At 42.0% G+C, this 24,938-nt stretch overlaps 1 protein-coding gene across 1 annotated transcript in view; it reads left to right on the plus strand.

The window, feature by feature from the left end:
• LOC109935311 (guanine nucleotide exchange factor subunit RIC1) overlaps window positions 1-24,938 on the plus strand; it is a 152,124-nt gene that overhangs the window by 105,269 nt on the left and 21,917 nt on the right. Inside the window, exons 6-10 of the mRNA XM_048620346.1 lie at window positions 346-435; window positions 8,106-8,266; window positions 10,883-11,021; window positions 12,564-12,680; window positions 12,849-13,577. Of these exons, the coding sequence (XP_048476303.1) occupies window positions 346-435; window positions 8,106-8,266; window positions 10,883-11,021; window positions 12,564-12,680; window positions 12,849-13,577 (1,236 nt within the window). The remainder of the gene's footprint in view (window positions 1-345; window positions 436-8,105; window positions 8,267-10,882; window positions 11,022-12,563; window positions 12,681-12,848; window positions 13,578-24,938) is intronic.

Here is a 24,938-nt window from a genome sequence, read left to right on the forward strand (position 1 = left end):
ATTTATTTGTGCTTTGTACGTTGGAAGGTGCCCAGTGGCTTAAGAGTGTTTGAATTTGTAAATTTTATAACAGTAGACTTTTTGCCGTCTGTTGCTATTTCATTTCTTGAAAGGTTTTTATGAACAAATAGTTTTAAACCACAAAAATTCCTTTTTGGTGATTTTGATATTTGTGGAATTCAGCCAAAAGTTAACAAGTACTGTTAGCTCAATAGTGTTAAAACAAAACACTCTGCTCACCATGTGATTAAGGAAATATAATTTGTGTTTGATCTAGGTAGCAGTAATGTTTGGAAAATAAATTATTCTGGTGACATTTTCTAATCCATACATACCTACTTTTAGGAACAGAATATGGCTGTGACTGGTGGTCTTGCATGGTGGAATGACTTTATTGTTTTAGCATGTTATAATTTGATCGACCAACAGGAAGAGGTAAGTGAAGAACTCTTGCCTGGCATGCCCAGGTTTAAATAGATTGTAAATTGCAATAAAACTTAACAGAAAATTGATTTTGTAGCGCCATATTTTCCAGGTCTTGAGCCAAAAATATAGTCTAATTTAGTGTATACAGTAAAATTGCTGTACATTCTCATGTAAAAGGGGACTGAAGCTGAACCAAAAAGTAAGGGGTAAACTTGTACACAAACAACATTTTTCGAGAGTTAGAATCTACCCCCTCACCTGTCTCACTGCTTAAGTGTTTAAGTTGATATGTCAGCTGATCACGGTTGTCAGGAGACTTTTTGCAAGCCTCTGACCCGTTCACACAGTTGTAAACATTTTATGTCTGTTGCCTCTCTTGATGAATGTCTTCTCTCCACTTAGGAAAAAGTGGAATACTTTTTAAGATAAGGTTGTCCTTCAGTGGCTTGTTTAAAGAGATATCTAATGGTTGAACAAGACTGGTTAGACCACTGGGAACCAATACAATATCAAATTTTTGCAATCCAGCTTCAATAATATCTTCGAGACGGTGTGGTCTGCATATGTCCTGAATACATTATTCACAAGGATGTTGCAATGCACATCCATTCTGAAGATATCTAACTTACGTCTCTAGCTCTGTCTCTCTCTTCAGTGATGGTATCAGAGTTTCTCTAGCACTTTGTTTGTTATACCTCACCAGGGCAGCACACTGGATACCAAACCCTGCTATTCCTGGAGTCATCACAAAAATCAGATTTTATAAAAGTGCACAAATTTCCCGAATTTGAATTTACGTTGGCAGAGCCCCTGGACCAAATAAATAGATTTTAGCTGCAAGTAATGGAAGTCTCTGTTCTTAGACTTTGCTGTAATGATCCTTTTTGCTTGTCAGGACTTGCTGCTCCTCCATCTTTCGTCAGGTGTTTTCACTTGCTTGCAGGAAGCACAAAGGGACCGGTTCAGAACTTATAAAGTCTTTGATTTCCTGGCTCAAAGCTACAGCTTACAGCAGCTGATGCAGGGAAATAAACTGGCATTCTTCAAGTTACATTTGCTTTTTACTGCATAGAAAAAGACATCGCCCCCCCTTTTTTTTTTTTTGAGGTTTAACAGCTTCTGACCGTACATGCACACCCACAAACTATTCAGCTACATGAAAGCCAATCACACAGTTATTGGCAGGCAGGCGGCCTTTGTCATCGACAACTCATCATCATTCCACAGACTAATCCATTACTTGTTGCTGGCTGAATCTCCCTTTGTACAAGCTCCCTGGCTCCAGCTCCTATGCAGTAGCTTGTCCACTCTGCTTGAGGAAACAATAACGTAACCAGCATTTAGAAGAAATGTAAGGTAACTTGCTTTTAAAAAGTGCATTAATCCTTCCCACAATTATTGGCTTTTAAACAGTCCTTTTCCTGTTTCAGTCCATAATTTGAAATACCAAAAAAAAAGTTTTTGTTTTCTTTTAGACTATTCACAATCTATGTTAGCAATTTGTGAGAGGTTCAATTATGTTATACAGGGGGTTCCGCTATAACGCGATAGTTGGGTTCCAGCGCAACATCGTGTTATAGAAAATCGCGCTATATAAATTACTGGGCATATGGGAAAAGCAGGGTTAGGGGGAGACCACCAAAAAAGTAGCATTCAAAATCACTCAAAATTCTTCCTCACCGCTCTTCTGTAAGAATTGGCGCCAGTCATCAGCTTAGCAGCTTCTGGTCTTCAGCACTGGCATCATCCCGTTGCAAGTAGCATCAATCGAAGTGAGACAATCAATAAAACGCTGGAGTTCAGATTGCAGCTAAAAGCATCGCAGTTTGAAGAACCAAACAGTAATGAGCAGATTTACAGATTCTTCGTTCCTGCAGCCATAGGTTTGCCTCCTGTGCACCAACACACTGTACATTCGCACCCACACTTCAATGACACTCATCATCACCCAATCATGATCACGAATAGCAAGCCCTCAGCCACATCCTGCTACTGCCAGCAGTAAGTCTGAACTACCACAGACATGATCCTTTCGACAGCAAAATAAAACCTATGGTCACCAATAGCATCCAGCTTCCAACAGAAACAAGAACACCAGCAGTATCCAGTATTTCCTGGAATAATATCACCCAGCGCTCAACATCAACACAATTCAGCAGCATCAAATGCCAACAGCAAAAATCAGTCACCGAGAATAATTATCTAATCTCCAGCAGCATCACTTAGTCATTGGAGAAAATCCCGAACACCAGCATCAGCAAAGCCTAATTAGAGACAATATCAAGCCACTTGCCAACAGCATTGCCCAGATGCCAACGACTAACTGCATTCATGGAGAAGACCATTTACCGGTCAGAAGCATCGATAACACTTAGTCACTGGCAATCGCATCACCTGCTCATTGGCAGCATCTCCCAGTCAGCAGCGAAACTTCCCAATGTGCAGTTACACTATGTTGTCAATAACAGTACGAACCTGTCACCATCCCGTATTGACCGGACATTGAGGATCATTTATTTCCTCAAGTGTTTTCTCGTACTTTGAGAAACCTATTGCCTAATTTAGACTGAGGCTTAATTCTATTATTTATCAATCTAACTGATATTCCAATAGATTGTGAATTTGAAAGGTTGAGATTTGCTACATGACAGGCAAATTATCCAGACTCCTGAGTGATGATCTTGATGTGACTTTTCAAAATAATACAATAAGAATATTATGTTCTTATGTTCTCACACAGTTGTGTTTCTGCTTTATGTCGCAGTTCTCTATTGCTAAACATTGTGGGGATCGCAGTATAGCCAACACACAGTTTGCGTTTTACAAATACCATTCCCTATTCGTTAATTGTGTTATAGCCAATTTGTGTTGCTGGAACACACGTTATAGGAGAAGCCCCTGTTTCCAAAATTTGCTGATGACCGAACTGGTTGGAATGTAGATGTGTGGAAGATGCAAGGAGGCTTCAAGAGGACTTGAGCAGGCTAAATGAATGGGCTAACATATAACATTTGTAATGTTAGGTGAATAAGTGTGAAGGTATTCATTCTGCCTGAGAAAAGTGCTGACGGGTTGGGAGATACAGGTGTGTAAAGAGACCTGGATACTCACGAGTTACCAAAAGCTAAATTTGTGTAGCAAGCAATTAGAAAAGCAAATAGTGACTGTTAGATCTCATATTTTCCACTGAGGATCCGAGTTTCAAGTAACTTTTATTGCAACTTTATTTTCAGTACAGCTTTATTTCTCCAGAGCAATAAGGCGCACAAAGTTTTGCTGTGTCTTAATTTATACAGTTTAGACTTAAAGTGCATCTGCTATGTTTACTATTGGTCAACAGAGCTGAGTTATCCCTTTGCAATTGGATCTCTGGTACAGCATCTTGTACAGTTCAAGCTTGCCTCAGCAATTTACTTGACACAGTTTAACTGTTAATAGTCCTCAACCCGAATGAAGCACTCGGCAATTTATTTCATCATGTTTCCCAGACACGCTAATCTCCCTTCTTGAAGCTTCTCACAATGGACACCTTATTCATAGATATGTCATCATAGAATCCCTACAGTGTAGAAACAGACCCTTTGGCTCAGTGAATCCATACCGATTCTCAGAGCATCCCCCCACCACCCACCTAATCGACACATCCCTGAACACTACAGGCAATTTAGCATGGCCAATCCACCTAACCTGCACATCTTTGCACTGTGGGAGGAAACTGGAGCACCCAGAGGAAACCCATGCAGGCACGGGGAGAATGTGCAAACTTCGCACAGCTAGTTGCCTGGGGTGGAATTGAACCCAGTTCCTTGGCGCTGAGAGGCAGCAGTGCTAACCAATGTGCCACCGTGCTACCCTGAGCTTAGCACCATGTTAACTGCCAGTTAATTGGATACTTGCCTATCACTCCAGGACCTTTTAAATTCCTTATTAACCTAATTACAGGAAGTACAAAAGAATATTGATTTTTGCTACTTGTTAAAATATCAGTTCCAACAAAGTTGTGGTTACACCTTATGTTAATTCTTTAGCTAACAAGTTGTATCTTACCGTATTTATTAGACACCCCTATCTTTATCCTTGGGTGCCTTATGTGTTCATTCAATCCATGTTGCTGTACCAGAGATTCAATTGCAATGTTGTTTATTTCTCCCTTTAATGATATGGGGGTGGCTTTTACTGTCTGAGACTAGGTTGCTGTCATAATTTTTATTTGAATCTTTTCCCCTAATGCTGTTAGTGATTGGCGAATCTATTACTACTTCAGAATCTATGTCTATGATTAACTGATGAATCGTATCTAAAACCGACTCTTAGTATTGTAACAGATTAAGTAATTCGAGCACTAATTAGTGTTTTATGCGTAAATAACTGCAGTTGCTAATTGTATCTCATTTCAGTAACATTGAGTCTGCTCTATTGTTCTACTTGTGAAGACTACATTAAGCAAATATTTTTCCCAAGCGCTCTAACTACTGTCAGCCATGTTCTGCTGCGTTAATCATGGGCAGCCGTCAGCTATTTTGTGCTGCTCAGTCATGGGCAGCCCTAACAGTGACCTTTGTTGAGGAATTTGAGTACAGACATGAAGATAGCTTCCTGCAATTGTAAAGCTCCTTGACGAGACCACACCTGGAAAAGTATGTGCAGTTTTAGTCTCCTTATCTAAGGAGCAATGTACTTGTCATAGAACAGGGCTTCCTGATGTGGGAAGTAGAATCCTTAGTGGGGTCACAACCACCGCGGCAGCTCTAACCGACAGTGGTACAATGCTAGTTTCCCTACCTCTGGGCCAGAGAACCCTATCTACCTGTATCTATAACAACTGTCCTCTCTGGCCAACAGCCCTCCCTTCTCTCTCAGACCACGCCTCCTGACCTTGCTACCATTGAGAGGTTGCAACACTTTTCAGACCTCAAACGGAGCCCCAAATGGGAAAGATTTAGGAAGCGCTGTCATTGAGGGAGCGCAACAGAGGTTCACCCTGGAATGGTGGGATTGTTTAAAATGAGTGATTGAACTAGTATCAATACCTACAGCTCTTTAGTTCCCTCTAAGTCACAATGGGAATCATTGTTTCCTTTTTAGGCTTTTGGATGAGATGCTAAGCTGGGTCCAGTCTGCTCTTTTGAATGCATGTGAAAAATCCCATGCCACAATTTCAAAGGAACACATAGGAGCTGTCCCTGGCAACCTGGCTAATTCCCATCTTTCAACCACCGTCCATGAAAAAATTCTTGGGGCTTGGTGTACCCAAGTTGCCAGTACTTTGCTTTTATTGCAATAGTGACCACAATTCAATGTAAATGCAAATCTGCATTTTCTTTCAAAGGCCGGGTTTCTGTTTTCATAAATCTTAAAAATTAGATATTTTTGTAAGCGTTTCAGCTTCCAGCTCGCCCATGGGTCTGTCTGAACTGATGTGGGAGATAAAGGTTACAGGAGAATCTCTCAAACTTTGAAGAATACAAGGGTTTTTGGAGCTGAAGCTGGCTATCACTTTCAATCATTATACGAATTGAGCAGAAGGCCAATGACCAGTTAATTGTCTGTGGTCTGAGAACTGAGCATTCAAGAAGAGCTTGTCAGTTGATAATCCAATTGAACTACAAGATGTGGGTTGCTGACTAGGCCAGCACTTATTTCCAATCCTAATTGCCCTCCAAAGTGATGCTGAGTCACCGTTTTGCATTACTGAAATCAGTGTGTTGGAAAGGAAGTTCCACAATTTTGACCCAACAACAGTCAAGGGATGGTGACTTGGTTATACCAATTCAGGATGGTGTGTAGTTTAGAGGGGAACTTGCACACAGTGGTGTTCTCATTCATCTTTTTCCCCAGGTCCTTCTAGGTATTCGAGGTCACAAATTTGAAAGGTGCTGTTGCAGTGCATTTTTAGTATGGTATACACTGCTGCTGGTGTGCATTGGTGGGAGAGTGATTGAATGTTGAAAGCGGTGGAAGGGGTGCTATTCCAAATAGGCAACTTTTCCAGATTAGTGCTGAACTACTTGATTTGTTGGAGCTGCACTCATTCGGGCAAGTGGAGAGTATTCCATCATGTTCCTGTATTATGCCCTGAAGATGATGGACAGACATTGGAGAATTGGGATGTATGCGCCCAGAATTCCCAGTCTCTGACCTACTGTTGTATTCCCATTTGTTTAAAAAGTTAAGTTTCTGGTCAATGGTAATTCCCCTTGTGTGTTGACAGTGGGGAATTCAGCAATGGTAATGCCATTTGAGTGTCAAGGGGGAGATGGTCAATACAAGGAATTTGTGAGGTTTCTATGTTACTTGCCAGTGATCAGCCCAAGCCTGGATGCTGTCTGGGTCTTGCTATATCCTAGTGATGTCCCATGATTGAGATGATTGATCTTTACAACAATTACAGCCGTCTTCTGTTCTTTTTTATTTTCCTTTTTACTTCTATCTCATCTCCAAGTAAATAAACTTAACTAATTTCATTGCTTGCAGTTTGAAATACTGCAAGATAATGCCTGCATGTTGATGTCTATCTTTTTAAAATGCATGTTGTGAGGACTACGTACATTTTATTTGGAAATATAAATAGGAAGATGGAAGCTTGGACTGCTGCAGGCAAAGAATCAAAGCAAAACAGAAGCAGAATAGTATGATATACACAAAACCATGTAACTCCTGAAAGAATCTAGATTTGATACTTGTATCAGATTAACTCACCTTTAGGCTGCAAAATAAGAAACTACCTAGCAACAGCCTTGGGTTTGGTTTTCAGTAGCCCTTTTGCCATAGGTGTGAGAGCAGTTGTTTCAGACCTTTAGATGCCTGCAACAAGCTAGATACCTCCCTCTTCCTCTTGAGTATGGAAAAGAAATAGGGCTTGAAGGCTCTGCAAAGAGAAAATCACTTCTAGTTCATGCCAAAAACCTATGTCCAGCTGCCCAGATACCGAATTGAGATTAGCCATGGTTGACAGCAATGCGATATCATCGCCAAAACTCAACTGAGAGAGAGTGGGCTTATTTCACCCCTTTTTGGTTTGGACTCTTGATCCACAGACTTTGTTGTTTCTTTCCTATGTTTTCCATCCACTGTATTGTTGCAAAATTGTCTGTCTTGTCTCTTCCATTTGTAAACTGTTGTGTGTATTTGGATTTAAAGGATATGTGGTTTAACTTTGCATCTTAGTTTTGTTATTTCTTAATGAAACTTGGTGTCACTTTCTTTTATCTTAGTAGTCAAAGTCAAACATTAACCATCCTAGTGATTAAGTTCGTCATATTTCACTTTTGTGATGACTCAGAATAGCGGGGCTTGATTTTGAGCGTGCACTTCCCATCAATGCATGACACTTATGTTTAATCAGCAAGAGGAACTGTGTGAAAAATGATCACAAAATGATTTTTTTTCCTGAGATTATTGGATGATACGGTTATTGCTATTAGTCATCTGTTATAAATGATCTAACAATTTTAAAGACCGGTTTGAGTAGCTCTGCCATTCTGCACATCTTCCAAAAAAAAACCTTTGGTGAACATTTTGCTAACTTACAAAGTTTGCAGGCTCTTCAAATGAGCTATGGATTATGATTGAGATGAGTATTCTGTGTGCAAAATTTATTATCCTTAGAATTCATGTTGAAATTTCCTACAAGTATTGTTAAAATTTTAATGTCCACTCTCATTTCTTTTCAAAACTAGCTACGACTTTATCTCCGGTCATCCAACCTAGACAATGTTTTTGCTCATATTACCAAAGTGCAATCAGAGACTTTGCTCATAAATGTCTTCAAGGACATGGTGATATTGTTCAGAGTGGACTGCTCTATTTGCTTATACAGTATTGATCGGAAAGATGATGGGTGAGTAGTCTCCCAAGTTCTTGTGTTTAATGCTGTTCTCCAAGGAAAGGTAAAACAGAGGTAAAACAAAGCATGTGAACTTTTGAAACATTGGTTTGTGGTTAGAGCAGTCACACTATTGTGACATAACCAGGTATTGCACTTACCATATTCAGCTTGGGCAATTCTTTAAAAAGGTTTTAATTTTTGCTTATTAATTATGCCTAATCACAGCCTAGCAGTACAAATTTACATGATGTCTGAACTAATGCTGCTGCTTGTAGCTATGAAAGCAGAAAATAAAAATCTACCTTAACCAAATTTTAAACATTTTTACAACATAAAATTGTTTAGTCAAGAAATTACATTTTACCTCATTTTACTAAAAGATTCTAGTTGCACCTCTAATAATAGTTTCAAATAAACAAAAGCATCTACATTTATTTATTATTGTACTGAAGCTCCTGAATTAATGCAGGTAGAAGCCTATAGAATTGAGGACAAATTACTGACATGGCTGGGAAATTAGTTGAGTGGCAACAGTGGTAGGGATAGTGAGTAACTATTCAGATAGACCGGATGTAGCCGGTGGTATCTTGCAAGGATCTGTGTTAGGGCCTCAATTATGTTTGAAACTCTCCCACAAAAGGCTGAGAATGCTTGAGAGTGAAATTTTTGTTAAGCAGAGGTATTAAGGGATATGGGTCAAAGGCAAGTATATGGAGTTAGGGCACAGATCGACTATAATTTCATTGAACAGTGGAACAGGCTGAAGGGACTGAATGGCCTACTGCTAGTCCTAAGTTTTTTTTTGAATATTTGGAGTTTGCATTAGGTCAAGTAACTCTTTTCACTGTGCATTGAAACATTCAAAGAAATAGAGCCCTCTTTTGTTCTGTTTACCTTCAATTTCAAGTGGCCTTGTGGTTATTCCGTCATAATGAATAGCGAAATGGGCTCGAAGAGCTGAATGGTCTACTCCTATTTTCTGTGTTCGCTATATGTTGGAATGGCTGTGCATCAACTTGCTGCCTTGTTTGTATGCCCCCTCACCTCATTGTTTATATGTGTATACATCAAGATGTTGTACATCATGCCAGTTTCAGTAGGTATTTTAACTCCTAGACCATATGTAAATTGTAGATGTATTTCATTTGGAAATAGATGCAAAACAAAATCTAAAACATGACTGTACAGTTGTCATTTTTGCTGACATAAATTATTGATAAAACATGAATGCTTTTTTAATGGAATTATTGCTGTATTATGAACAGTTGTCACGAGCATATCGGTTTGCTAAGAAAATAAATACAAATCCCTGATTTGAGTTGCAAATGTGACCTTGTCTGTCTTGAATAGGAGTGCATAATCATGTTCTTTCAAATTGCCCTGGCTCACTCAGGACTTAAAAGCAGGTGACTGGTCTGCTGTGAAACTTGCAGTAAAAAAAAAACACAACAAGAAAGCTGACCTTGCTATGTGTGCATGGCATTTTTTCCAAACCTATGCCTCCTCTTCCTCTCAGTAATCTTTTCTCAGCATCGAGCCGTTCAACCTTCAGCTTATCAGCATTTATGAATTTTCTTCTACTTTTGTATGAAACTTTATCATTGCTCTTCCTGGCCCCTGATGGTCCAGTTGAGATTCGGTGGTGCCAGTTTATATGCTGTGTCCTAATCATGTTAGCCTGGCAAGGAATTATGTCGCAAGTCTTTGCCTTGATCTCTCTTAAATTGTGTGTTGCTGGCCATCTGTTGGATAAAGATTGAGCTGAGATCGTCCATGTTTTTTCTGTCCAGGGTACTACTTTGAAGAATCTATGCCACTTTTTTTTAAAAATAGAATTGAATTATAAGACAAACATATTTGTTTTCTCAAGTAAGTAGATGACTCGTCAGGGTAGAATGACATGTTTGTCTAATATCCCATTAGGAGCGCACACATTGAATTATATATTATTCAGCTGACAGTTTTAACAATCTTTTGAAATTTCTGCAACTTATCATTAGGTATTAGAGGAAGTGATTCTACAGTTTCAATTGCAAGGAGTTCGCACTGAGAAACACAAATTTCCACATTATTTAGCATTATGCATCATTTACAGTGACTGCAAGGTTTCAGCGTTTTTTGAAAATCTATTCAAAAGAACTTTTTCTGTTTACAGGTTTAGTATCTGAGCCTGAGTGGGTAGAGTTTGGCTGATCTTTTGACTAATGCACGTACTCCTATAACTACAAAATCATTGCTGGAAAGCCTGTTTTCTTTTCTTTTCCCAAAATGGACTGAGCCTCCATAATCTAGATCCTTTAATTTGAGAGTAGTAGAGAATACAAGAAGCTATTTTACTATTTGCAAACAACACGTACATGTTATGAAAAATGCCAGTGGTGCATTTGATTATACTCTTCTAAGACTAAGGCACAATGTTTGATAGGGAGTTTCCTCTAACCCTGAATTGTTCCTGATAATAGGTGAAGTGGAAGCAAATATCTCTTACCAAATGCTAGCAAGTTTTTTTAAGTTATTTCATTGACTAAGTATAAAGAAATTAAACCATTCAGAAGTGTGATTTGTTTTTTTTAAAGTTGGAAAGATTTGCAGTTTTTAATCTGATTTTTATTTTTTCTTAAACTTTAGTCCTAATCCCACTGCCAGTGTTCAGGTTCTTCAGGAGGTATCCATGTCACGTTACATCCCACATCCTTCACTCGTGGTATCAATAACTTTGACCTCTGTGAGAACAGAGACAGGCATCACCTTGAAAATGCCACAGCAGGTACCAGTTGAAATGTATGCACTTCTGCTACCAATATTTTGTGTGATTATAAATCAAGGTCAAATTTTCAGCCAACATTTTAATTCCTATTTTTATTTTGCAGTAACGTACAGGATAGTCCAAGATGTGTAATTGGGATTAAATAGTTTTTTAAATTCCATTTGTGTGGATTACTAATATTCAGGTTGAATCAGTAGCCTTTGAAAAAGATATGCCCTTTCTTTAAAAGCCCCTAAAATAATTTTATTCTCTATAAAGTATGCCAATAAATTTGTTAGTAGAGTGGAACCCTTAAGTGTCCACTCTAATGAAGACCTCCCAAATGGATGAAAGAAATTGATAGTGAGCAAAACTTATTAAATTGCGTTTTGCTTTAGATTTCTCTGCCTTTCCCCATCCAACCATTTCCTCAATACCAGACTCTCATCAGGAAATTTGGTGCTGTCACATCAGCTGATCAATCAAACTGTTTGCTATTTGCAACTTATTCCTGTACCTCGCCTCCTCTCACCACACGTATATGTTACCATATGCCAACTTATAAAGTAGACAACAGCTCTGAGCTCAGCAAAAAATTGCTGGAACCAATTGCATACTGCCTTTGACATCTGTTTCTGTAGTTGGAGACTTATAATTGGTAGTGAGCAAAGGCTGTTGAAATGCTTCCTCAAGCCTGTGGTGCATCCAGGTGATGCATTGGAGAGCTGTGAGCTGGCAAGTCAGCTGTTGCAGCAACAGTTGCTGTTTGTAAGCCTGTTTTGGCTCCCCAGTATTTTTGAACAATTTTAATGATCAGTTATCGGAATGAAGCACGTATAATTAAGATGCCGTTGCACACAAAAAATGAAAGTCATGTCCTTTTATTAAAAGGAGGGGTGATGCGAATATTGAATAGTCCTTTGTTAAATATTTTCCCTTTTTAAGTTTAAAACACACGTACAAGGATCCTGAGCTGTCTAGTACCTGGTAATCTTCTGAATGGACCCATAATCCTAAAAGTAATAAAGGGAGATTTCAGTGTATTTACTAGTGGCTTAAGGTCACCAATTCGCTATTTTTGCTTTTAGAACAGCTAAGCTAAGCCAAGAGCAAAAGTTTGTGAATTTCTTTAATTTTTTTTCTCCACACCTTCCCCCTATAGTTACCAAAATGGCTGGCCCATAATGAAACTAACCATCTAAATCATACAAAGGCTTAATGAGAAATGTCTGAGATGCTAGTAATTATACAGAGGTATTTCTTTTTAACTGTGATGATGTAGGAATTCTTTATTATGACCTTGCTCTTCACATCAGAGGTTTAAAGTCTAATAAAGATAACTGCCATTGTATAAGTACCCCTTCTCTGCACTATTTGAAGTAGTGTTATTTCCTTCAAAATAGGTTATAGTCTTCGAATTGTCTCTGATCTATTCCACATGCGTGGAAACTGGTGACCATAACTAGCACTTAATTTAACTTCGTGTATTTTTGTGTTGATTATTTGTAGCATAAGTCTATGATAGTGTTATTGAATAGCCTTTATTTTCTCCCCGCACCCTAGGCCTGTGCTGCAGAGAGCATTATGCTCAATTTAGCAGGTCAGCTTATCCTGCTACAAAGGGATCGATCAGGTCCTCAGGTACGAGAGAAGGACAGTGTTTCCAAACAAAAGAAACTGGTAAGTAAATGCGCCAGAATAATTTCCAACCAGCTCAGGAGAAAAACATTAGTTATACGATGCTTTTAAAATATTCTAAGATGAAATTAGAATAGATATTGCTCTAAGTGATCAATTAACTTCTGATTTAGTCCTTTCTCAAGATGAGCATTTTGTTTTGTTGTTTAGCTCCCATTCTGTGCTCCAGTGGTGCTTGCCCAGTGTGTTGAAAACGTATGGACTACCTGCCGATCTAATAAACAGAAGCGTCATTTGCTGGAGGCTCTCTGGCTTAATTGTGGAGAAGCAGGGATGAAAGTCTGGCTCCCTCTTTTTCCTAGAGACAATCGCAAGCCACATTCCTTTCTGTCCAGACGGATCATGTTGCCTTTCCAGATCAATATTTATCCCCTGGCTGTCCTATTCGAGGATGCCTTGGTCCTTGGTGCAGTGAATGAAACTGTGCTGTATGACAATTTATACACACATAACAATGAAAAAGAACCTTTGGAAGTCCTATTCCCTTTCTGTACTGTTGAGAGGACCTCCCAAATCTACCTCCATCATATTCTTCGCCAGCTCCTGGTCAGAAACCTTGGTGAACAGGCTCTGCTCCTGGCTCAATCTTGTGCCACATTACCATACTTCCCTCATGTACTGGAACTGATGCTTCATGAAGTATTGGAAGAAGAAGCTACCTCTCGGGAACCTATTCCTGACCCTCTGCTTCCAACTGTGGCAAAATTCATCACTGAATTTCCTCTCTTTCTCCAGACAGTAGTTCACTGTGCTAGAAAGACTGAATATGCCTTGTGGAATTATTTGTTTGCTGCTGTAGGCAACCCTAAAGATTTGTTTGAAGAGTGTCTGTTGGCACAAGACTTGGACACTGCTGCATCTTATCTCATCATCTTGCAGGTAAGAAGTTGACATACTAAATCAAACAATCTTCATAGAAAGGCAACAATCAAAGCATTTGTTGTGATTTGTAGTAGAAGTTTGTTATGAAACATAATCAGATTGAAGTCTCAAACATGTAGCAGCATGTATGTTGAAGAGAGTCAAAAGATTGCAATCCAAGCACTTGTATGAATTTAGATTTTGTTTTAGGAAGGGAACAACGTGCAGCAAGGCAACAGTAAATTATAATAGGTCCTGCTTATGTAAGCCTTGATTCTAAACCTCAATGGGACAGAAATCTATTTACAATGATGATGGCCGTAGGTATAGATTGATTAATGAAATAAAGATCAATATCACCTTTCATGCGACCTATTAACAAATTGGGAAATTAGTGTTCCATTTCATCCTGGATTATGGTTTGTTTCACATACAACAACGTGTGCAATAGAAGTAGAAGTGTGTCTTTTTTTCCTGCAATTCCTTTAGTTGATGCTTTTACTTCTAAAATATAGTTAGGCAATATTGATTTCAAGGTTTCTTTCCCAGGAGCAGCAGTAGCTAGCCACTGTGCTTTTTTCCAATGTATCACAGCTTCAGTAAGTAAGTCTCAATTGAATGTCTTTTGTCAATACACCTCTACAGTCACTGGCATACAGTAATGACATCTAAGGATGGCAGATTTAAACTATGTAGGACGTATACAAATCCATTAGTATATGCTATTGAAATAAATTATAGAAGATTCTTGTGCCCACCAATTGAAAATTGGTGCAATTATGGAAGAGTAGGGTGGGAGTGTGGTGGGAAAGGAGGAAAGGCAAATTTTAAGAACTGGATCCATTAAACTAGATAAAATTGAAATGGTAGCAAATCCTAAGGCACTATTCAAAGAATATTATTTTGGAAATTCCAGTAATCTCTACCATAGATTTTTCTTGTTTTATGACACGTTATGTTTACCTCTATCTGCAGTCTTTCAGTATATTTAGTGTCGTCCCGTTGATGTACTTCATCGGGCACAGCAGCTCCAAAAGCCGATGCCTTGTCAACGGTCTTTGAGAGGATCATCGTAACTGCTTCCTGGAGTTAACAAGTTTTTTCTGTTTGATTGCTAAGGCATTCTTAAATGTTAGAACAGTAGATTATTTTTAAAAACTGGAAGAATATAATTTGATCTTGCTGTCTTCCTATCAGAGGTCAGATTCAGGAGTGAGTTGCAATGAAACTTTCAACTTTATTTTCCACTTTCCATTCCACAGAACTGTTATGATGCACAAAGAGGCCGTTGATCCATTGTGTTCACACTGGCTCTCTGATCATTTTCTCTTGTGGCCAATCTCCTGCTTTTCACCTGCATATTGTTTTTATTTAAACATCAAATGTCCCCTTTCAATACTTCCAGGCAGTACATTCCATACCACAGCTACTTGAGATCAGGTATTTTTTCACTTTGGATCTGCTTCTTTTGCAAAACACTTTAGAGCTATCCCCTCTGGTTCTCAACCCACTTGTGAGCAGGAACAGTTTCTCCCTTTCTGCACTTAATAGACCCCTCATGATTTTGAAAACCTCTATTAGAGCTCTCTTTGTTTTCCATGGATAGGAGAATACTATCTCGGGTTCTCCAATCCATGGAACTGATATTTTCCCATCCCTGGGACCATTCTCAAAGCTCTTCTACACTTCATTGGAGAGGCAATGGCCTAGAGGAATTATCACTGGATTGTCAATCCAGAACATTGAGATCCTTCAAAAATGTTTCTCCCTGCGACTCCTGAAACACACACTTGCAGCAATGCGCCGGCATCTCCTGGCACTACAATCAAGCCTGCCCAGCTCAGAGCCTCCCCCTCCCAGACCTGCAAAAGACCTCTCCTATTTTTTATTCTTCGTAGGACACAACCTGAACTCTCAATTCTACTCAGCTTTATTGGACACTAAGAACCGTAAGTACAGTAAACTTACTGGTGCCTGCCACCCAAAACAGGCTTCCTCCACCTCCCAAATCCCCAACCCTACCCAGGACCTTCCCCGCAATGTGCCTGCTGCCATCGGCCATGTGGCCACTTTCGGAGCACCCACGGATTACGTCACATCCGCCGCCACCACTTCTGGGACAGCGAACACCATCGACATCGCTGCTGATGCCACCGCCTCCATTTCCGACACCAACACCACAGACACTGAGGACGCACCTGCTGACACCGCTGCTGCCGCTGCCTACCCCGCTCCGCCCACTGCCGACGCAACTCCGGCCAATGCTGATGTCGCTCCGCCCACCGCCTCCACAGCCAGCAGCTCCAGAGGAGACAATAGCACCCAGCCCTGCCGAGTCTTCACCATCCCCCCACCACCCCCCCCCAGACCTCCCCCTTACTGAGGATGAACGGTCAGTCCTCAGTAGAGAGCTCACCTTTGTCCCCCTCCACCCACACATCAACGAATACCGCTCACGCTTGGACGTTGAACAGTGCTTCTGCCTCCGCGCTTACTTTTTTAACCGTGAGCCTAACCCTCTCCCTACTGACCCCTTCTCCTGCCTCCAACACATCCCCTCCTCCTGGACTCCACCCCAAGGCCTCCTACCCTTCCTTGACCTCTTCATCTCCAACTGCCGTCGAGGCATCAATCGCCTCAACCTCTCCACCCCTCTCACCCACTCCAACCTCTTCCCCCACGGAACATGCAGCCCTCCGCTCCCTCTGCTCCAATCCCAACCTCACCATAAAACCCACGGACAAGAGAGGCGCAGTTGTAGTATGGCGCACTGACCTCTACATTGCCGAGGCCAGGCGCCAACTCTCCGACACCACCTCCTACCACCCCCTTGATCATGATCATGACCCCATCCCCGACCACCAGACCACCATCTCCCAAACCATCCACAACCTCATCACCTCAGGTGACCTCCCACCCACAGCCTCCAACCTCATCGTTCCCCAACCCCGCACTGCCCGCGTCTATCTCCTTCCCAAAATCCACAGACCTGACTGCCCTGGTCGACCCATTGTCTCCGCCTGTTCCTGCCCCACCGAACTTATCTCCACCTATCTCGACTCCATTTTCTCCCCCTTTGGTCCAGGAACTCCCTACCTACGTCCGTGACACCACCCACGCCCTCTACCTCCTCCAAAACTTCCAATTCCCTGGTCCCCAACACCTCATCTTTACCATGGACGTCCAGTCTCTATACACTTGCATTCCCCATGCAGATGGCCTAAAGTCCCTCTGCTTCTTCCTGTCCCGCAGGCCCGACCAGTCCCCCTCCACTGACACCCTCATCCGCTTAGCCGAACTTGTCCTCACCCTCACAACTTCTCTTTCAATTCCTCCCACTCCCTACAGACAAAGGGGGTGGCCATGGGTACACGCATGGGCCCAAGCTACGCCTGCCTCTTTGTAGGTTACGTGGAACGATCCCTCTTCTGTAGCTACACTGGCCCTAAACCCCACCTCTTCCTCCGTTACATTGATGACTGTATCGACGCTGCCTTCTGCTCCCACGAGGAGCTTGAACAGTTCATCCACTTCACCAACACCTTCCACCCCAACCTTAAGTTCACCTGGACCATCTCTGATACCTCTCTCTCCTTCCTGGACCTCTGTTTCCATCTCTGGTAACCACCTGGAAACCGATATCCATTTCAAGCCCACAGACTCCCTCAGCTACCTAGAATACACCACCTCCCACCCACCTTCCTGCAAAAATGCCATCCCCTATTCCCAATTCCTTCGCCTCTGCCACATTTGCTCCCAGGATGAGGCATTCCACTCCTGAACATCTCAGATGTCCTCGTTTTTCAAGGACTGCAACTACCCCTCCCTCAGTGGTCGAGAACGCCCCCGACCGCGTCTCCTGCATTTCTCGCAACTCATCCCTCACACCCCCTCCCTGCGATAATAACCAAAAAAGAATCCCCCTCGTCCTCATGTACCACCCCACCAACCTCCGGATCCAAAGCATTATCCTCCAACACTTCCGCCATCTGCAATCCGAGCCCACCACCAAAGACATTTTTCCCTCCTCACCCTTATCTGCTTTCCGGAGGGACCACTCTCTCCGGGACTCCCTTGTCCGCTCCACACTCCCCTCCAGCCCCACCACACCCGGCACTTTTCCCTGCAACCACAGGAAGTGCTACACCTGCCCCTTCACCTCACCCCCATCCCAGGCCCCAAGAAGACTTTTTACATCAAGCAGATGTTCATCTGCACATCTGCTGATGTGGTATACTGCATCCACTGTTCCTGTTGTGACGACCTCTACATCGGGGAAACCAAGCGGAGACTGGGGGACCACTTTGTGGAACACCTACGCTCGGTTCGCACTAAACAACTGCACCTCCCAGTCGCGAACCATTTCAACTCCCCCTCCCATTCCTCAGATGACATATCCATCCTGGGCCCCCTGCAGTGCCACGACGATGCCACCCGAAGGTTGCAGGAACAGCACCTCATATTCAGTTTGGGAACCCTGCAGCCCAATGGTATCAATGTGGACTTCACAAGCTTCAGAATCTCCCCTCCCGCTACCGCATCCTAAAACCAGCCCAGCTTGTCCCCGCTCCTAACCTGTCCTTCCTCCCACCTATCCCCTCCTCCCACCTCAAGCCCCACCCCTATCTCCTACCTACTAGCCTCATCCCGCATCCTCGACCTGTCCGTCCTCCCTGGACTGACCTGTCCCCTCCCTAACTCCCCACCTACACTCCCCTTTACTGGCTCCATCCCCGCCTCTTTGACCTGTCTGTCTCCTCTCCACCTATCTTCTCCTCTATCCATCTTCTATCCGCCTCCCCCTCTCTCCCTATTTATTTCAGAACCCCCTTCCCCTCCCCCATTTCTGAAGAAGGGTCTAGGCCCGAAACGTCAGCTTTCCTGCTCCTGATGCTGCTTGGCCTGCTGTGTTCATCCAGCTCTACCCCTTGTTATCTCAGATTCTCCAGCATCTGCAGTTCCTACTATCTCTAATGCTGTGGGGGACCTGGGTTCAAATCTTGCCATGACAGATAGTTTGAATTCAAAACAAAAATCTAGAGTTAATAATCTAATGATGACTGTGAATCCATTGTTGCTTCTTGGAAAAACTCATCTGGTTCACTAATATCCTTTAGGGAAGGAAACTGACATCCTTAGTTGGTCTGGCCTACATCCAACTCCTGACCCATAGCAGTATAATTGACTCTTAACTGCCGTCTGGGCAAATAGCCAGCAACGTCATTCATCCAATTAATAAAAAAAAAACTCTCTGCAGTGCAAGCACATTCTTTCAAGCGTCATGCCAAGAATTGTACACAGTGCTCCAGCTGAGGTTTAACCAATGTCTTATACAGGTTCAGCATAATCCCCCTGTTTTTGCAGTCTATGTCCCTACCTATGAAGCCTTGAATACTTTATTCACAACTGTGTCCTTTCACCTTTATTGACTTATGCATGTATTACACCCTTTAGAATATTAACCTTTTCTTTATATAGCCTCGCCATTTTCTTTGTACCAAAATGTATCCCCTCACGTTTTTCCACATTGGTGAATTAACCACTAGGTTGAATCTTTCTAATGTCCACACTCCGCTACAAGGACATTCACAAGTGAGATCTGAAAAATGGCGGGCACTGAGAATGACAGCTGGGTGTTAGTGGCTGGTAGTCATGATCTCTATATTACATCCACCTTACCTTAATTATATTGTATAGTAAGAAGCAGAGCCATACAGAGTCTGAGTTCAAACTATGCTGAACGGAGTGTCAATTGATCTAAATCCGGGCAATGACTGGAAAGATGCTTTCTAATCAGCCTGTCCAGAGATGCTGTTACATAAGTCTGGAGCAGGTGGAACCTGAATCTGGGCCTCCACAACAGATGCCATCTCCCTGGCCTTGCGCTGATTCCTGGAACATCTGGATAACAAGGACACCTGCATCATACTCCTAATTATTGACTTTAGTTCTGCTTTCAACATCATAATTCCAAGTAAATTCCTCTCCAAACGAGGACCTAGGTCGCTGCTTCTCCCTCTGCAACTGGATCCTCGACTTCCTGACCTGCAGACCGCAATCAGTAAGGATAGATGACAACACCGCCTCCACGATAATCCTCAATACCAGTGCCCCGCAAGACTGCGTACTCAGCCCCTTGCTATAATCCTTATACACTCTCGACTGTGTGGCCAAATTCAGCTGTAACTCTGTTTACACATTTGCAGATGACACCACCGTAGTGGGTCAGATCATCAAACAATGATGAGACTGTATGGGAAGGAGATAGAGCTAAGCGGCATGGTGTAAAGACAACAATCTTTCCTTTAATGTCCGCAAACCGAAGGAGCTGGTCATCGACTTGAGGAAACGAAGTGTCTGTCTACCAATGGCGCTGAAGTGGAGGTGATTGAGTTTCACGTTGCTAGGAGTAAATATTACTAACAATCTGTCCTGGTCCATTCACATCGATGCTACAGCCAATAAAACACACACCAGTGCCTCCACTCCCTCAGAAGGCAAAGGAAATTTGGCATGTCTACAATAACTCTTACCAACATTTATATTTGCTCCTAGAAAGCATCCTATCTGGATGCATAGAGACAGAAACCTGCTGATGCTGGAATCCAAGGTAGACAAACAGGAGGCTGGAAGAACACAGCACACCAGACAGCATCTGGAGGAAAGGAGCAGACAGTGTTTCGGGTATTACCCTTTTTCAGGACTGGAGTATGGAGCATCGAAGGTAGGTCCAAATTTTGAAGGTTTAAAATGTACATTTATGTCTTGAGGGATGAGATGGTGGCAAAGACAGGAGCTGAGGAAGGTTACCTGGCTGTAGTAGCAGGTTTGTTTCATGATGTGGTCGAACAGCTGAAGAGGTCACAGCAGTGTGGCAGTGAGAAAGGGACTCACTGAGTTCACGTCTGAGGAAGGCAGAGAACTTCAAAGTGGGCATCCTTTGAAGAGACTTCGCAGTGGTAAAACTTAGTTAGAGACAATTTTTAAAAAAAAAAACTGTGGATGCTAGAATCCCAAGGTAGACGAACAGGAGGCTGGAAGAACACAACAGGCCAGGCAGCTTCTGGAGGAAAGGGGCAGTAGTTGTTTCAGGTATTAGTCTGTCGGACGTGAACTCAGTGAGTCCCTTTCTCACTGCCACACTGCTGTGACCTCTTCAGCTCTTTGACCACACCATGAAACAAACATGGCTTTTACAGCCATGTGACCTTCCTCAGCTCCTGTCTTCACCACCATCTCCCCTCAGGGCCTACATTTTAAACCTTCAAAATTTGGACCTATCTTTGATGCTGCATACTCCAGGCCTGAAGAAGGCTAATACCCGAAACGTTGACTGCTCCTTTCTTCCAGATGCTGCCTGGCATGCTGTGTTCTTCCAGCCTCCTGTTTGCCTACCTATCTGGATGCATCACAACTTGTTACAGCAACTGCTGTGCCCAAGACCGCAAGAAATTAGAGTTCTGAAGGCAGCCCAGTCCATCATGAAAACTAGCCTTTCTTCCATCGACTCCATCTGCACTTTCCCCTACTTGGGAAAGCAGCCAATAAACTCAAAGACCCCTCCCACTGGACCTCGGGCAGAAGATAAAAAAATTTGAAAGCAGACCAACAGATTCAAGAACAGCTTCTTCCCCGCTGTTATCAGACTTATAAACAGACCTCTCACATATTAGAGTTGATCTTTCTCTGCACCTACTCTGTAGCTGTAACTCTATATTCTGCATTCTGTTCTATTAACCTGATGCACTTACGTAAGGTATGATTTGTCTGGATAGCATGCAAAGGAATACCTTTCAATGTATCTTGATACATGTGACAGTAATAAATCGAATCAAATCTTTGGCTCAGTGGTAGGGGCACCACCACTGTGCCACAAGAACACACTCTGACATTGTGTTTGGTCTCAGTGCTCCAAGTGCACTTGAGGTAAACTGGCTATGGTTTCTACTTCTGCCATCCCTGCTGCAAAATACATGCATGACAACATTGCAAAATAGTCATATAGTTATTAGGTGCCCTCCTCTCCCATCCTCCATCCAATGGCGTCTGATACTCAGAGGTAAGTGTAGGAATAGTAGACATTTTAGTTTGGTCTTGAAGTCACTGATAGGATCACGCACCGTTAAAAAGGGGAGAGGAGTAAATTGACAGGAAAAAGACGCATCTGGCTAACTGTTCTGTCATATGTGGCACTGAACTGTTTCAAGAAAATCCTAAGTTTAATGTGGGTATACATTAGTAGTTTAAGCTCACACTTCAGCAACCCAGACTACTAAACTCCCTCTGTGCAGTCTGCACTATTGAAAAGGGACTTCTGAGAGGGTCAGTTGCGCATCTGAAGATGGTCAACGATCCTATCTTGCTGATTAGACTGGCTATCAATATTGCTTTTGAGCTGATGAATGAACAGGTTCTGGAGGGCTAACTGCCATTCATCTGACTCCTAAACAAGAGTTAGAGCTATCAGGAGAAGGTGAAGTGGGCAGTTTTTAAATTAATGTGGTTTAAAGAAATTCCTCGTATGGAAAAGGAAAATTGCTGATAAAAGCAGTTGTTTACTTATCAAATTTACCCTTGTCTTAGAAGGAGTCGACCATAAATGTGAACGTGAACAAACAATGCTTTCAGGTCAACAGTGCTCAAGGTGTGCCAGTCCTTAAATGCCAGTCATGGTGCTTAAAACACAGTTTGTGACTAAAATTATTTGAAATTCAAGGGGATGTCAGGAAGTCTACTTCTAAGACACTGCTGGAACTGTTTTTTTAACAAGTTTGTTTTCTCCATTCACTTACTCAATACTATTTCCACCAATTGTGCTCCTTTTCTGGCCCTTCAGAGAGGCTTTTCATCATCATCATTAGAGTTATCAATGAGTTTTTGCTATAGTTTTCAAGAACACTACTGACATGTTTTTATAGGCAAAATACTTCGTAGTGTAGAGTTTGCTGTGGTATAGGTAGAGTTTAAAATGTGAACACTGGCATTTATTGTTCTCTGCTCTGATTGGAGGCTATTGCCTTGAGCAGCTCATATGTTTCCCAATATGTTCCAAGGATCGAATGATGTATAGTTTGAGTTGGGTTGTAGAGTGGATGCGCACCTATGTGGAGCTTAAGGATCAGCATGGGCTAGTTGGCTGGAATGAACAGTCTGAATAAATTCTGTGACCGTTTATCCATTCTGATTTCTGTTTGGGTAGAAGATCACTTACCTACCCTTATTGATATGGTATGTGGTGCAGCAACAAGAGTAAGACCACTATCTTGAAAGCTTAGAAATTTATCAGTGAAATGTGGCACTTTTTAAACATTGGCAGTTACGAGTTTTGTAATACTATGATGCAATTTCCGCTTTAAATGCAGTTGGCAGGCTGAGGACAAATTCCTCTTGCTTTCAAAAATAAAACTGCAATTCCAATTTCTGCACAAACATGCATGATTGCTATTGTGAAATGTTCCATCAATCAGTGCAAACAAGTATATTTTCAAGTGTATTTTCCCCCCATTAAAATTCATTCCATATCTTCCCCCCGCCCCCCCATCCCACATTTCTTCTGTTTATATTTATAACCATATATCATGAAGAGTAAGGGACCCAGCACTGATTCCAGTGGCACACTGTGGACACTGGCATTCAGTCACACAAATGGCCTTCTACCACCACATTCTGTCTCCTACCACTAAGCCAATTTTGGATCTAACTTGCCAAGTTATCTTAGATCCCATGTGCTTTTACTTTCTTGTTCAGTATTCATGTGGAACCTTGTCAGAGGCTTTGCTGAAATCCATATAAGCTACATTAACTGAACAAATCTCATCTACACCTGGTCATCTGTTGAAAAAATTTCATCAAATTTGTATGCATGACTTTCCTCTCACAAATACTGAATGCCCCTGATGAAACCACCCAAGTGGAGATTAATTCTGTTCTTCAGAATTTTCTTCAATAGTTCCCCTATTACTGGTTTAAGACTCACTGGTCTGAAATTCCCTGATTTTTGTTTCTACCACCTTCTTGAAAAGTAGAAAAGCTTCCTCTGCCCTCCAGTGCTCATGCAGTTGCCCTGTGGCCAGAGAGGAATTTAAAAATTTGGGTCAGAGTTCCTATAATTTTCCCTGATCACCTGCAGCAGCCTGAGATACAATTCATTCAAGCTAGGGCTTTGTCCATTTTTAAGATGTGGTATAAGTTGAGCTTAAAATGTGGGCACTGACATTTATTGTTCTCTGCTACGGTCTCAATCTCTCATACCTCCTCACTCGTTGTATCAAACTGCTCAAGAATGTCCAGTCCCTGTCCTGAATCCTGTCCCTATATCCTCAATTTTCAAAGTGAAGACAGGTGTGAACTCTGTTTTAACACCCTACCAATGTCCTCTGGCTCGAGCAAAGTTTGCCCATTAGTCCCTAATAGGCACTACTCTTTCCCTGGTTATCTTCCTCCTTTTTATATCCTTATAAATTATCTTGAGATTCTCCCTAATCTTGCCTGCCAGTGTTTTTCTTTGCTCTTCTAATTGCTTTCTCAAGTTTCTCCCCTGCACTTTCTGCACTCCACTAAGGCTCCGTTGATTTGTTCACTTTAATCTTGTTAAAAGCCTTTCTTTTTCTTCTCATCCAGCCGTGAAAATTCCTGGACATCTTTGGTTCTCTGAGTTTGTTGTTCCTATATTTCACCCCAAAGGGAACGTGTTGGGCATGTACACTCTCAATTCCATTTGAGCGCCCTCACTTTTTTCTGCTGTAGATTTACCCAAAAATAGCTGTTCCCAGTTGACTTTGACCAGATACTGTTTTTTTAGTAAAATCTGTTTTTCCCCAATCAAAAACCCTTTCTTGGAGACCCAACATTTTCCTTTTAAAAAATGAACTTAAAACGTACAGTGATGTGGTTGCCATCACTAAAATGCTCTCCCACTTCCCGCCTTGAGCACCTGCCCAGCCTTATTCCCCAGAATTCGGTTCAGCACTGCACCCACTCTTGATGGACCTTCTATATGTTGAAATAAAAACCTCTCCAAAGTACATTTTGAGACATCTGCCCCTCTGAACTCTTTACACAATGACTATCCTAATTAATGTTGGGGAAGTTATGATCCCCTGATATAATTACCCTGTTATTATTTTTACACACCTCAGGAACTTGTCTTCATATCTGCTTTTCTGTTGCCTGCTCACTGATCTATAATACACTCCCAGCAACACGAGTGTCCCCTTTTTATTCCTAAGTTGTATCCACAAAGCCTCATTTGAAGACCCTTCCAAGATATCATCCCTCCTTGCTGCGGTAATTGATTCCTTAATTCACATTGAAACAACACGACCTTTTTTACACCCTCCCTTTCCCACCTGAAGATCCTATACTGTGAAATGTTGCCAG

This window comes from Rhincodon typus, chromosome 3, assembly GCF_021869965.1.
Source record: "Rhincodon typus isolate 14 chromosome 3, sRhiTyp1.1, whole genome shotgun sequence".
NCBI classification, from domain to species: Eukaryota; Metazoa; Chordata; class Chondrichthyes; order Orectolobiformes; family Rhincodontidae; genus Rhincodon; species Rhincodon typus.